Genomic DNA, 13,744 nt, shown 5'->3' with positions numbered 1-13,744 from the left:
AGAATAAAGATAAAAAATAAAAAGAGCACAGCAGTGGGTAAATCAGGCGTCGAATTTTATTGGCATCTTTGCCAAAACATCAAAACTACCAGTACCAACCTTGGCCAAGTTACCAATGACCAATTTAGCAGATGGAGAGTCCAAGTTTTCTCTTTCGTTATTCAAAACGGCCTTGGTCAAGAATTGACAAGTGGTTTCGTAACTCATCTTCTTGAATGAAGAAGTGGAAGAGTCAATACCTTGTCTGTTGAACGCCAAGTAAGTACCATCTCTGGTCATGTAATCGGCAATCAAATCCAAATGTCTGGAACTAACAGATATACCATAAGTAGCGAAAACTCTGTAAATTTCAGCGACAATCGTGTTTCTAGCGGCTTCCACACCATAAGTTTGCAAGACAGCAGCAACATCGTTGGAAGTGATCCCATTAACATCAATGACTTCATCTTCATCGAACATTGCCTTGAAGTTGACACCTTCAGTGGTCAAAGAGCGGACACCATTCTTGGCTGGTGGGAAGATACAACGGCCAATGTTTTTGATTTCACGGATCACAACTTTACGACACGTCTCCTCAACCATATCCACCATCAAAATCTTTTGGGTATCAGAAGGCAACTTTAAAGTAAAACTACACCATTTACCATCCTTATCATCAAAGTTGAACTTGGAAATGTAGTTAAATGCTGAAATAACTTGATTTTGACGATCTTTAGCATCTTGGGTCATGGAACCAAATCTGTCATGAGTCACAGTAACGTCGGCTTCATCTTCACTTTCAGAAGAGTCACCATCCTTCATGATCTGATCCTCATCATAATCTTCTTCATCTGACTTTTCTCCTTCTCTCATAATTTCCACTTCTTCATCATCTGGATCATCATAAGAAACTGATTGCTTGGTCTTAGAGTTGGCCTTTTCGTCATCACCATCATCATCACCGACAGCTTCGGCAACAGCAACAGGTTCCTGTTTATCCTTAGAAACAGCTTGGCCAACATTGATAGAAATCAAACTACCATTCTTCTTTTGGTTGGACAATTCCTTCTTGATGGCAGTCTCCAAAGCTTGTAAGAACTGGGTACTAGTACAAATTGCCAACTCGTTTTGAGAAACATTATATTCTTCATCGTATTCTTCCCTGTTAAAGAAGTTGATGGTAATATTATAGGTTCTGGCAGAACCACCATCACCGACGCTAGCACCACTGCTAGTAGTTTCCACAACTTCCACATGGTCAACCAATTCAGAAAACTTAATCTTAGCAACAGATTTGCAGAAAACGTTAGCCTGTTCATCTGTGATGTCATTCAACACAGGCAAGTACATTTGAGGAGTCTTGATGGAAGCAGAAGCAGTCATGACAATTTCTCTAAGACGTGGAATACCCAAGGTCACATTAGCAGCACCGTGACCAGCAAAATGGAAAGTGTTCAAGGTCATTTGAGTAGATGGTTCACCAATAGATTGGGCAGCGATAATACCAACAGCTTCACCGGGATTAACCAAAGATCTCATGTATTTCAAATGCATAAGCGCTTCAAAAGCACTATCACTGATTGCCTGGTCACTCTTTTTGCCCTTCTTCTTGTCAAAGAGATCAGATCTGGATTTGATGAATTTTTTCAAATCAGTTTGGAAAGTAGAACTAACAGACCCAACATATTTCGAAGGATTGAATTTGGTGATGACTGGGTCATATTTGATTGGATCTTCATAATGCTTGAGCTCATCAACATTCTTGCCCAATTTCTTGTAGTGTTTCTTCATCTTCTTGACGTATTTAGCGGCATCCTCAAGGTTCAAGGCATCAACAATAGAAGCAGGATCATATCTGCTACGCAAGCTGTTAGAGTTTTCGAAACAAAAGTCAAATTGCTTCAAGTATGATTCCTTAGTGGTATCCACAGAATCACCACCATACAAGAATTGAATCATTGTACCATCAGAATCTCTAACACTATTATCATAAGAAACATGAATACCTTCCAATTGTTTAATAAGACATCTTTGCAAATAACCGGATCTAGCAGTCTTGACGGCAGTATCAATCAAACCTTCTCTACCAGCCATACAATGGAAATAATATTCTTGAGGTCTAATACCAGAATAGAAACGGTTCTTAATGAACCCACCAGCCCTAGCATCAGTTTCAAATGGTTTGAAACTTGGCAAACTCTTACCACTAACCATGAGTGGAACTCTTCTACCTTCCAAAGATTGTTGACCCAAAAGACACATAATTTGGGAAACATTGACTTGAGAACCTTTAGCACCAGATAACGCCATACTTTGCATAGAGTTATGTGGGAATTTCTTACCAGTACCCGCAGGGAGAATGGTGTTAACAACTTCAGTAGCAACTTTTTCTACCTTTGATCTGGTGATAGAATCCAAAATACCCAACTTGTTGTCATCTCTAATAATTTCTTCCAATCTTCTCAACAATTCTGGGTCATCTTCTGGAATATCTTTACTAGAATCCAATTGAGTGACTTCCACCACGGCCTCTTTACCAGCCTTCAAGGATTTCTTCAAGATTTCTTTTCTCCATTGATTACCTTCCTTAGTCAAATAAATATCTTCCATACCACAAGTGAAAGCAGTGGCTTGAATGTAGTTGGTGAATAATCTACCAAGAATAGACAACAATTTACCAGCATTTTCAGCACCGTATAGTTCATGAATAGCATGGACAAAACCATACTTGGAAGCACCATATTGGGACTTATCTAAGATACCACACAAAAGTTCACCATTCTTGAACAACACAGTGTTTTCTTGAGAGTGTTTACCCCAATATTCGTTCTTGATCTTGTTTTTACTAGTCAAATTCAAACCTGGCATGTTCTTTGGTTGAATATTGGTCAAGATTGTAGAAATTAATTGTTTACCGGTCCACAAAGGAACTGGTTTCCAAACGGTTGGTGGCAAAGTGAGAATTTTTTTGTTGACAGTGTGACCATCCTCAGGTCTCAAACAACCATAAATATATTCTTGCATTTGTTCTCTGGTGAAGAAAGTATCTTTGTTGGTTAACCAAACCCCAGCAGAAATGTGATCTTGAATCAACCCTCTAACAGGGGCACCTGCGGTTGGAGTCAAATATTGAGAATCGGTAGAGGCAATGATTCTGGCTTCCGCTTGACCCATTCTGGATTGTGGGAAGTGCATATTCATTTCATCACCATCGAAATCAGCATTATAAGCACCAGTGTTAGCATAATGAATTCTAAGAGTCTTTTCACCTGGCAAAACCTTAACTCTATGACCCATAATAGAAGCTTTATGTAAAGTAGGTTGTCTGTTCATCAACACCATATCATCATTCTTCAAGTGTCTGTAAACCTTCTTGTTAGTGATCAAGTTTCTTGGATCGGTGTTAGAACCACCACTAGAGCTTGGAGTAAGCAATTGATCAGCCAAGGCCTTTCTTTGATCGAGAGTCATACCAATCAAGGAAATCAATGAACCATCTTCGTTTTGAACTTGCAAAGCACCTGGCCACTTATCTGGACCATTAATGACAGCTTGACGCATTTCATTGATATTGTAAGCAGTGACCGGTTCAGGAAATGAAAGCTTTTTGGCAAAAACTGGTGGAACACCAACTTGGTTAGTTTCCAACATTGGATCTGGTGAAATAACTGATCTAGCAGCGTAATTCACACGCTTACCCATCATATGTTTTCTGAATAACCCTTCTTTCTTTTCCAAAGCTTGCTTGATACCAGGAACTGGCAATTTTCCTCCATTATTTTGATTCTTAGTAGAGTCAATAAAAGAGTTCACGTCGTTTTGCACAGCCACAAAAGCATTCATTAATCTGTTGAAAAGAGTTTTCTTAGCTTCGACAGTGACGCCAGAATTCTTAGTGTTAGCATTATAAAGATCGGAGTTGATAGTCTTGATGAGAAGACAGCTTCTAAGAACCTTAGACAACAACTCGTTCAAGGAATTTTCATGGACTTCATCACCCAACTTGGAAGGCAATCTGAATCTAGTAGGTGGAACCACAAGAGTAGTTCTGAAAAACATATTAGCATTGATTTCGTTCTTAGATTTCATTGGTCTTGAGTTGAAAAGCACTTGAATCAAGCTTTGTTCGGAATGGAAAACCGCATTTAAAAGACTTCTAACTTCAGAAGACATGATATATTTCGAGCCTGAACTGGCAGCGCCATGGGATTTCACAGAGCCTGGAAGCATATTTTGTCTTTCCATACCTCTGACACGGTTATTGGTGATTTGTTTTTCTGTCAATGGTTTTTCAAAAATCTTAACAAACCCATCTTTTCTATAACCAGGGGAAAACATTTTACAATTTTGACATTTTGGTCTGGCGGCCAATCTTGAGTAAAACAAATGGATGACTTTTTTACGCTCCTCAAGAATTGCACTAGTCAAAGGTGACCCTTCATTTTCCATAATAGATTTCTTGATGAAATCTTCCCTGAACTTGATCAATTTTTGGTTCACTTCATCAGAATCCTTGTTATCTCCATCGTCTTCGATGGCCTCGTCTTCATCTTCAACGTCTTGCTGACCATCAACCCTCAAGTATTCCAATTCATCAGCTTCTTTAAGTAAGCCATGTTGCAACAATTGCAATTTGCACTTGAATAAATGTATTTCAGAGGAGTGTAATTTGAATTTGTGACAGTAGACACACGAAGCTCTCAAAAAGTTGTATAATTGGGTGAAAAACAACGGGTTATATACCGGAATTGGTAATTGAATATGACCTTGATGACCAGGACATCCGTTTCTTTCGTCCAAGCCACAGGTTGCACAGATGTTTCTAAGGAATGCCCCAAGAGATAAATCGTATAACCCACCGGCGATAGGATGGCCCAAGTTATCAAAAACTTGAGGATTTGTAATCTGTTTGACAGAAAGCGACTTCACCTCATCATCCGACAATACGGAGAAGTCAACAGAAGTGATCTCAGAACCTATGGGTCTGGCGATATCCATGGTTGGCGGATTGTTTACTAATGTCTATAGATGTTGATCTTGCTATATTGGTATTTTTTGTAATTCCTAAAAATTTTCAGAAAAAAAAAAAAAAAATAATTGAAAACACCACCCGGCCTCATCGCAAAAATTTTTTTTTTTCCGCGTATACCGTAGCGGGGCCGGCATGGAGGTATCTGAATTTCTACATAATCAAAGATCAGAGTAAAGTTATATTAAAACATTTACGAGCAAAAGAAATAAAAAGCATAATGACAAGCTGTTGAAAACTGAAATTTGAAAAAAAGAAAAATCATAAACCGTTGAGAGAAAGATTATAAACTTTTGAAAGGAGGGTCATAAAATGTTGGAAGAAGGATCGTAAAATGTTGAATTATAAATTGGAGAATTTTGAACAAATTAATACCTTTCTAGCGAGAAAAGAAGCATTGATTGGAGGAAGTGATATAAAAAAAACCAAAAACAGAACATCAATAATGTGCTAACACCAATAAGCGAAACCAGAAAAAAAATGAGAAAAACAAAGAAAACAATAGAGAAACCTAAGATTTGGCAGTTAAATCAGTGGTGCAATCTTCCAAACCATTGAGTTGAGGGCTATCTGGTGGTGCTTCACCAATCTTTACTTGAATAATCTCAGTTCTCCAGAATCCATCTGATTCATCTAAGATTTGTTGATGATGCAAATAGTAGCCACCAATTTTTGGTAGAATGACTGCCCAGATTAACCAATATACTGCGCCAGCGGCAAAAATTCCAATACCAACAACACAATGCAAGTAGTATGGTAAGGATTTGTAGACAGATTGTCCTTCAGAAGGAGCCAAGTATGGAGCAACCACAAGATAAGCCGAAGACAAGGTGAAGAAAATACTAACTGGTAAAGTAGCCTTGATTGGGGGATTCCAGATCAATTTGCCACGTTTAGCTTGGATGGTCAAATAAATCAACCCAATACCAACAAAGAGATTGACAATATTCAATGGATAAGAAATCAAATTCATAATGAAGTTGTATGCATCTCCAGGAGGTGGGGCAAGTATGGTGATGACACAAATGATGAAATGTTCGAATAAACCAACGAGTGGAGTATTAAAAGGTTTTTGAGAGGCAAAGAAGCTGGAAAATGGCAAAATGTTTTCTCTGCCCAATTGTTGAACAATCCTACCTTGAGAGAAGATCACTGACATGACGTTACCAAGGGCTGACAATGCCACAAATACAGAAATGGCTCTTTCTGAACTTTTACCAAAGGCAATTCTGAAGAAATTAGCAGCGACAATGGTCCCACTGTTTGCCAATTGATCCAATGGGACAACTGCATAATAAGCAATATTTACCAACATATAAATGATAGCCAAGGCAATAACTGCCAAAGGACCGGATATTTTTAAAGTTTTAACGGGATTCTTGACTTCACTCAAAGCATAGTTGGCGTTCGAGTAACCGATAAATGACCAAATGATGTTATACAAGGCGGTAACCACACCATACCCAGTAACTTCGCCACCAGAAAATGCGTTATGGAAGTTAGCGGTACCAGGGGCATGTTTGATATGTCCGCCTAATGCCACCAATCCAGTGATGGCGATGATCAAGACAATAATTAATTTGAACAAACCCAAGATGTTTTGCAAGAAAACGCCGGCCTTGAAGTTAGATGCATGGATGGCAAAGGAGAAAGCCACACAAGCCACACCAATACCACGTTGATTCCATCTAGTGACTTCGACGTTGGCGGCGGTCAAGATATATTCCCCAAAGATGATGGAATTACCGGCTGCCCAGCCAAGAAAGAAAATGTAAGTGGCATACATTGCACTGACCAAGAACTTTGGCTTCTTGTAAACGTATTCTAAGTAATTTTTTTCCCCACCGTTTTTGGAAATTGCTGAACCGAATTCCATATAGACGTACATCCCCGCCAATGCGATACAAGAGCCAACCAACCACAAAATGAGAGAAAGACCGACAGAACCAGACAAGACATAAATTGTGGAAGTGGTGGCAAAGATACCAGTACCAACCATACGATTGAAAATCAAGCCAATGGCACCGAGAACACCCAATTGTTTTACATTTTCATCGATTGGGATGACTTGCCCAGTGTAGGTAGCTTCCCCAACACCGCCTGCTTCTTCAATGGAGCCCTTTGAGTCCTCTTTTTTGAAGTAACTATACATTGCTTTAGAGGCGATAAATTGATATCGAACGAAAATAGATATCTTCCAGCGCTGTGTGAAAAAAAGATCAGGCCAAGTATTTATATGATAAAATGACTATATAAGAGAAAAGAGGGTGTTTGACAGCCACGGAAAATTTTTTTTGCATGTAGGAGATGCATGATTACTTTTTTCGGGATATTTTTTGACATAAACGTGATGATTACTCAGGAATACCCCAGTTTTTGGTGAGTGGCTCCTTAAAAGTACCTTATAATACGGGATGCTCCACGTGCTTTTGCAAATTTTTTGCGTGGGAATTTTTTCTTTTATTCTTCGTTTCTTTTGGAATGCGGTTTGGAGTCCCAAAGTGGTGGATTCCCAAAGTGGAGTCCCAATAAATAATTATCGTCTTATTATTAGACATTTGAACATTTAAGCCGTTGCAAATGTATTCTTCTCTTATGTCTTCCTCTTTTTTTTTTCTCCCTCTTTTTTTTTTCTCCCTCTTGCAATATATTTCATTTTGCTTTATTTTTCATCAACAAGAATTGTGTGTTTGAGCAATTACCTCACCCTTGCCAAGAAATGATAGCGGCACCACTAACTTTATTTCTTATTATTCACTCAATTTTTTTATTTTTTTTTTTTTTTGTTGTAATCCAACCACATTTGTGAGACTATGAGAATTACAAAACCATTAGGGAATTCCACATGAAAAGATGAAACCCATCATCCTCAAATATCTATAACTAACAGCTGCGCCCTCCCCCTCGCCCAATAGTGAGAACTGCAGAACATTGGCAGTACTATAATCAGAATATTTCGTCCGATTACAGCTTTCATCCTTCATCCCATGACTGTTGAGCAGCTGTTATTTCCTGTATAAACAATATAATACTTACAAATTTTTACCTTCTTAAAATAGGTACGTTCTGCCCTTTATCGATTATCAGTTGGATCAGAAGCCGTTTGTAGTAGCGAGGATCTCTGGATGGTACACGCTGGCTCGTAACCAAACTCGCCAGGCGGTCAAACTGTCACCCGGGAATTTTCATTATTTTTCTTATTTTTTCTTTTGTCTTCTATCACATTACTACTTTTAGCTTATTGGCTCATACTTATTTTTCGATATTTCCACAGCGCTTTAGTGATTACTGTCCAGTGTGATCGATACACCAGATAATCGTCACCCACTTATTGTCGTCTATTAACATTACATCATTGGCTTTGGCACAACAGATTGAGTGCCTCTTTGTGTTGTGCATTTTTTTTTGGTGTTGTGCGCTGTCCCTTTTGCCAAGACTTGTGCTCATCGCCTGAATTTTTTTTTGTACTTCTCCACGTGAACATCACACGATCACACAGTTTGAAATTTGTATCGGATCAAACCCACTGATTATCATCACAGCCAAATTTCCATCTTCAACTACTTTGCACAATTAAACAATGTACAAGACACGGTACTTGTTCAGAAGACTTCGGAAACTAAGCTTCCCTATCTTATGTGCCTTATCTCTTCTCCTAATATTGTTCCATCTTTTTGGTCTATCGTCAAATTCCCTTGATTCACTAGCATCTATTAGCTATGGGTTATTAAACCAACCTCACAATTATTATTACCCATCCCTGAAATATGCCTCGGAGATACCCTATGCCAAGCCACAATCAGATATCTTCAATCTTTATGACATTGATACCACTAAGGAAATATCGGAACTTAGTTATTATCAAATCTTCAACCCATATTTCGAGAACCAGACAGAAACATTCAATGAGAAATTAACCCATCTAGTCAAAGCTCACAATATTCGACCATCTGAGGTGTTTACCCCCATTGACGAAACAGTATCACAAGTGAAAATCCCTGCTTATTTCATTGAAGATTACTTATTAAAGAAACTAGAATCATCTCCAAAAACCATTTCCAAAGACCTACGATCCAAGATCATATCTTTAAAGCATTTCGACACTAAAAACATCTTGAAATTCGCCGATAGACACTTACCATTATTTTATAACTACGATTACAGATTATCATTGGCAATTTATTCCAATTATATCAGGCATCATGTTACCGATACCAATAACCTTGAGACATTAATGTTACCATTCAGCTGGTACGACTTTACTGATTTATCTATCATTAATGAAGACATAAAACTTCAATATTTTTGGAACTGGTTGCTCTATAATTATCAAAATTTCCCTCAAACTTTCAAGAATCAACTTCTCACTATCTATTTTGGTGAAGAAATGACCCAGAAGAAGCTCGATCTGAAATACGATAGCCCGAGAAGATCATTCAATTTAAACCTTGATAACTTTGAAATGTTTTTGAGACAGTTCAATATTGACATGAATTCATGCGAGATATTTTTGAAAGATGACGCAGTGTCTACAGAATTGATTGAAATGATAGATGATTTATATTCGTATAATTTTGTGAATGGTGGTGGGTATCCAAGTAATAAACATTTGAAAAGCTTGGAATCAATAAATATCAAGGATTTGCTACCATCTGATTTGGAAAAAATAAATGCCATCACCAAGTCAAGAACTTTCGATACCTGTCAAAATTTCAATCAAATCCAACAATCGTCAAGAGTGGATTATCCTGAATATATCACAAATCAAAACGTTTACCAGCCAGGAATTGGGTTCAATGTTATCCATGGTACGCGAGATAAGTTCCATTTGGTTCAAAGAGTCATGTACGCTAAATCATATCTTTATAACTACAATGGGATAAACAACGAAGATATCAAACCGTTTAAATTAACTATATTGGCAGATAGCGAAGTACATCAAGTTACCATTAGTCAGAATAAAACTGTATTTAGTGAAAGATTATTAGAAAACGGAATGATTGAATCTTATATTGAGAACGAATTGGTCAAAACAAACAAGTATACTTTAGAATCTTTATGGGAATCGAAAGATGAGATATTCATAGATTTCATTGAAGAATTCAATGCGTTGGATTCAACAATTCATAAATCAGAACCATCAGTTATTAAACCATTCGAAGAGACTGATGAGGATATTAACTGGATGATTAACTATGTCAAACCCAAAACCGAAGTTGATTTTTATATTGATTCCTTCGTTAATATTGATAGTGCAGATGCCATCCAAAGATTCCATTCTAGGGTCCCTCAAGATGAATTTTTCAAGAAAAAAAACCAAATGGCCCAATCATCAAATAATAACCAGCCTGACGATGATATTGTATATGAGAAAATCTTCGAAGATAATTTGGCATCAACAGAAACACTGAATCCATTAAGAATGACTAGAAACTTATTCAAATTTTACAAATCAATCAAGTTTTCCAATGGCTTTGTGGACGTGAGAAAAGTGCCAAAATATTTTTACGAAATCAGATTGTTACCAGATAAACCAGGTGAGAAGGTACCAAACACTGGTCATTTTGATTGGAGATTCTTTACTGATCATTTCCATTCTCAAGTACAAACTCAAAACTCTCTCAGCCATTTGCTTGGTACATGGTTGACCCTTACCAAAAAATACAAGCTCAACACTTGGATCGCGCATGGTACTTTACTAGGTTGGTACTTTAACGCTAAAAACTTGGCATGGGATACAGACATGGATGTTCAAATGCCGATTAATGATCTCAACAAGCTTTGTTTGAAATTCAATCAATCGGTAATTATTGAAAACCCAAAGAAAGGTTTGGGGATGTATTTTTTGGATTGTGGGTCATCAATAACTCATAGAAGTAAAGAAAATGGAAGAAACAACATTGATGCTCGACTCATTGATACCAAAACTGGGTTCTATATTGACATTACTGGAGTCAGTTTCAGTGGATCTAAAACCCCTAACGATTACTTTGATATTATCAATTGGGAGGAAGGAGTTTTCCATGATAATGAAAAAGAAACTGAATTCAATAAAGCTTTACAGGGTCCTGAAAACCAATTCAATAGAGAATATTTGAAGTTGTTGGAAAAATCAAATTTTAAGAATTTGCATAGCAATTTGAAATTGAAAATTGTTAATTGTCGAAACAATCATTTTGTGGAGCTCGAAAAGCTTTTACCATTGAGAAAGACTTTGATGGAGGGGGTCGAGGCGTATGTTCCTAATGATTTCACTGGGATTCTTCAAAGAGAGTACAAAATAAAATGGAACCGACCATCTTTTGGTAATTGGATATATATTCCTAAGCTTGGGAATTGGATCCGTGAACTGTCGTTAAAGAATTTGTTCAGAAGATTTTTAGCGATAAATGAGAATAAAATAAATCCTGCCACGTACCAGCATTATCCATCCGACTCCGGTGCTCCGATGTTGAATGATAAAATTAGAAATTATTATTCAACGAATTTTGAAAAACAGCTCAAATTGCTTCAAACCCAGACCAAGGATCAAAAGTTTGATTTCAAAGAAGAGGTTTTCGAGCAATACGGATATCCATTCAATTTCACAAGAGATTCAGAAACCTTTATGATTTTAGAGCACGATCCAAAATACCGTTGGGAATTTTTGTTAAGCAAGCAGTTAGTGGAGTATCATGAAAAGGAACTTTTGGCCTTTAAGGAATCCAAATCGCTAAGTGATCAAGAAAGGAAGTCTGTTAATTACAAAAGACCAGATTTTTATTTGCAAGCGCAAATCGAAAAACAACAAGAAGAAATGTGATTGGGTATCAGATTCTTTCTCTGGTGCTGTGTTGGGATTTTCGACTAAAGGGCGTTTTAATTGATGGAAGATGTGATGCTGTTGATTGTTTGTTTTAATACAATTGTTGAACATCTACTTAGGAATGAGTTGGCAGAATGTATCTGGTATGGATACATTCCTATTATATTACAATCCAATAACGTCCCTCTCTATTTCTCTCTCTGTTTAAGTATAAAGTTTCCGCCAATAGTCATTCTTTTTCTGTTCAATTTATGCTTTCCATGCTTTTTTTTTTCTCGCTTTATTTTATTTCATTTTTTCTGCTTTGTTTTGTTTTATATTATTTTAGTATATTTCGCTTCGCTATGTTTTAAAAATGAGAAATGTGATGCTTGTCTTCTTATCACAGTTACCCAATAAAGAGAAATTGACGCCTGGTGTCTGTAATTGCAGCTCTCTTTCCGAAACAACCGTCAGATTTATTCTTTTTCCATATTTTACTGCTATTGTTGTGTGGAGGCAAGATAGGAGGTTACGCAAATTGTTGAAATTCCTTTTGCTTCCGGCTAAGGTGTTATCTTGGTGGTCGCATCATTTAACCTGACTTCGGATGACATGCTCCCCTATGACAGTTTGTGTTTTTATTTATACGTATATTTCTTTACGAATAGTTCGCTTCCTGACGCAGATCAACAGTTTGAGAAAGGGTTCAGTCTAATTGACCCGCTTGTCCCCGAGTGCTGTCAGACCCCACACAACGCAGTCTAGTGCATCACTCCCTAATCCATACTACTTAACAGTGGCGAAAACAACATTTTATTGTCAATAGTACGCAAATTGTGTTTCATCACTAGTCATTATGTGCTCACATCATCCATCTTACAGCGATGCTAAACTGTTTGTTTCGACTATGGTTGCCGGTGTGTGTTTATGGGCCGTTTCCTTTTTCAAGTATAAATATTCGCCCTTTCTGCCATTTATTTGAATATCTAAAGTACACTATTAATCATTAACAACCATTAATTCTCAAGTAATATAATAATATATTCCATAAAAATGTCTGAACCAATCACAAAACTTCCTTTGCTTTCCAAGAAGAACATCAAAGAAGTCCAAGCAAAAGTCGATCAAGCTCTTGCCAAAATCAAGGCTGCTTATGGTTTCGACTCTGTTGAATTGGAAGCCGACTATATTGCCTTGTTCAATGACATTATGCTCAACCCAAAAACCATGAACAAGCAGCAAGAACCTTGGAAGCTTGTTGGTGGTACTGCTTTTCAATACGTTAATGGTGTCGCTCGTTGGGGTGAAATGAAGTTTGAAAAGGACGATGATTACAAAGAAGCGATCCAGGATGTTGTTGGTAAAAATCCAAAGCTCATTATTACCGTTCTCCCAACTGAAGAAGGTTTTTACTGCAAATCTAAGTTAACCGAAGGCTCTATCACCCTTCAAATTCCAAAGAACAAGGTTGGCTGGAACGCTAGTGATGCCGGTAAGGATATTGAAAGTCTTTTGTAATCTGTTACATTAATTATCTACAATATGTTATCTTATTATTATCACAGAAATATAAGTCAAATTGAATAAATAATTTTATGACCCCTTTCTTTTTTTTTTTTTTTAAATCCATGTAAATTCATGATTTGTACTTATAATGTGCTCTTCTAAGCCTGAAGGAAGTCGCTCTACAACAGTATTTTCTTGAGAAATTCAGGCGAAAGATTTGCCTTTCAGTAGAAGTGTAACAAGAATAATGAAGATACCAGAGAAATAATTATTTCAAAATTTTGATAAGTTTCATGTATTTGATTTACTGTATGAAAGGTGAAAGTGAAACAATGGGTTTGAGAAAATGAAGGAAAAGATAATTGTTGAGAAAATTTAAACGTATAGAAAACAATGTATCTCTAGATATCAATGAAAAATAAAATATGGTTAAGTTGAATATT

General features: G+C 37.0%; 4 protein-coding genes across 4 annotated transcripts; 2 read left to right on the top strand and 2 right to left on the bottom strand. All coding sequences in view use genetic code 12, as the record gives it.

Annotated features, from left to right (window-relative positions):
- Window positions 1–42: 42 nt before the first annotated feature.
- RPA190 (DNA-directed RNA polymerase I core subunit RPA190) lies at window positions 43–4,977 on the bottom strand (the record flags this gene model as incomplete). The annotated part of the gene is made up of 1 exon (XM_064998822.1): window positions 43–4,977. One exon carries the CDS (start codon window positions 4,975–4,977, stop codon window positions 43–45), a length of 4,935 nt encoding a protein of 1,644 aa, XP_064854894.1.
- A 542-nt stretch (window positions 4,978–5,519) lies between these two features.
- Window positions 5,520–7,160, bottom strand: MUP1 (Mup1p; the record flags this gene model as incomplete). Its single annotated transcript, XM_064998821.1, has 1 exon — window positions 5,520–7,160. The coding sequence occupies one exon, from the start codon at window positions 7,158–7,160 to the stop codon at window positions 5,520–5,522; it is 1,641 nt and encodes a 546-aa protein (XP_064854893.1).
- A 1,428-nt stretch (window positions 7,161–8,588) lies between these two features.
- On the top strand, window positions 8,589–11,810 carry DASC09_052210 (uncharacterized protein; the record flags this gene model as incomplete). Its single annotated transcript, XM_064998820.1, has 1 exon — window positions 8,589–11,810. One exon carries the CDS (start codon window positions 8,589–8,591, stop codon window positions 11,808–11,810), a length of 3,222 nt encoding a protein of 1,073 aa, XP_064854892.1.
- Window positions 11,811–12,848: 1,038 nt separating this feature from the next.
- DASC09_052200 (uncharacterized protein) lies at window positions 12,849–13,313 on the top strand (the record flags this gene model as incomplete). Its single annotated transcript, XM_064998819.1, has 1 exon — window positions 12,849–13,313. The coding sequence occupies one exon, from the start codon at window positions 12,849–12,851 to the stop codon at window positions 13,311–13,313; it is 465 nt and encodes a 154-aa protein (XP_064854891.1).
- Between the last annotated feature and the right edge of the window lie 431 nt (window positions 13,314–13,744).

The sequence above is a fragment of the Saccharomycopsis crataegensis genome (assembly GCF_037102585.1).
Source record: "Saccharomycopsis crataegensis DNA, jcf7180000000087, whole genome shotgun sequence".
Classification (NCBI taxonomy): Eukaryota; Fungi; Ascomycota; class Saccharomycetes; order Ascoideales; family Saccharomycopsidaceae; genus Saccharomycopsis; species Saccharomycopsis crataegensis.
The sequence above is the reverse complement of the archived record's forward strand: the minus strand, read 5'-3'. Positions and strand labels throughout refer to the sequence as shown.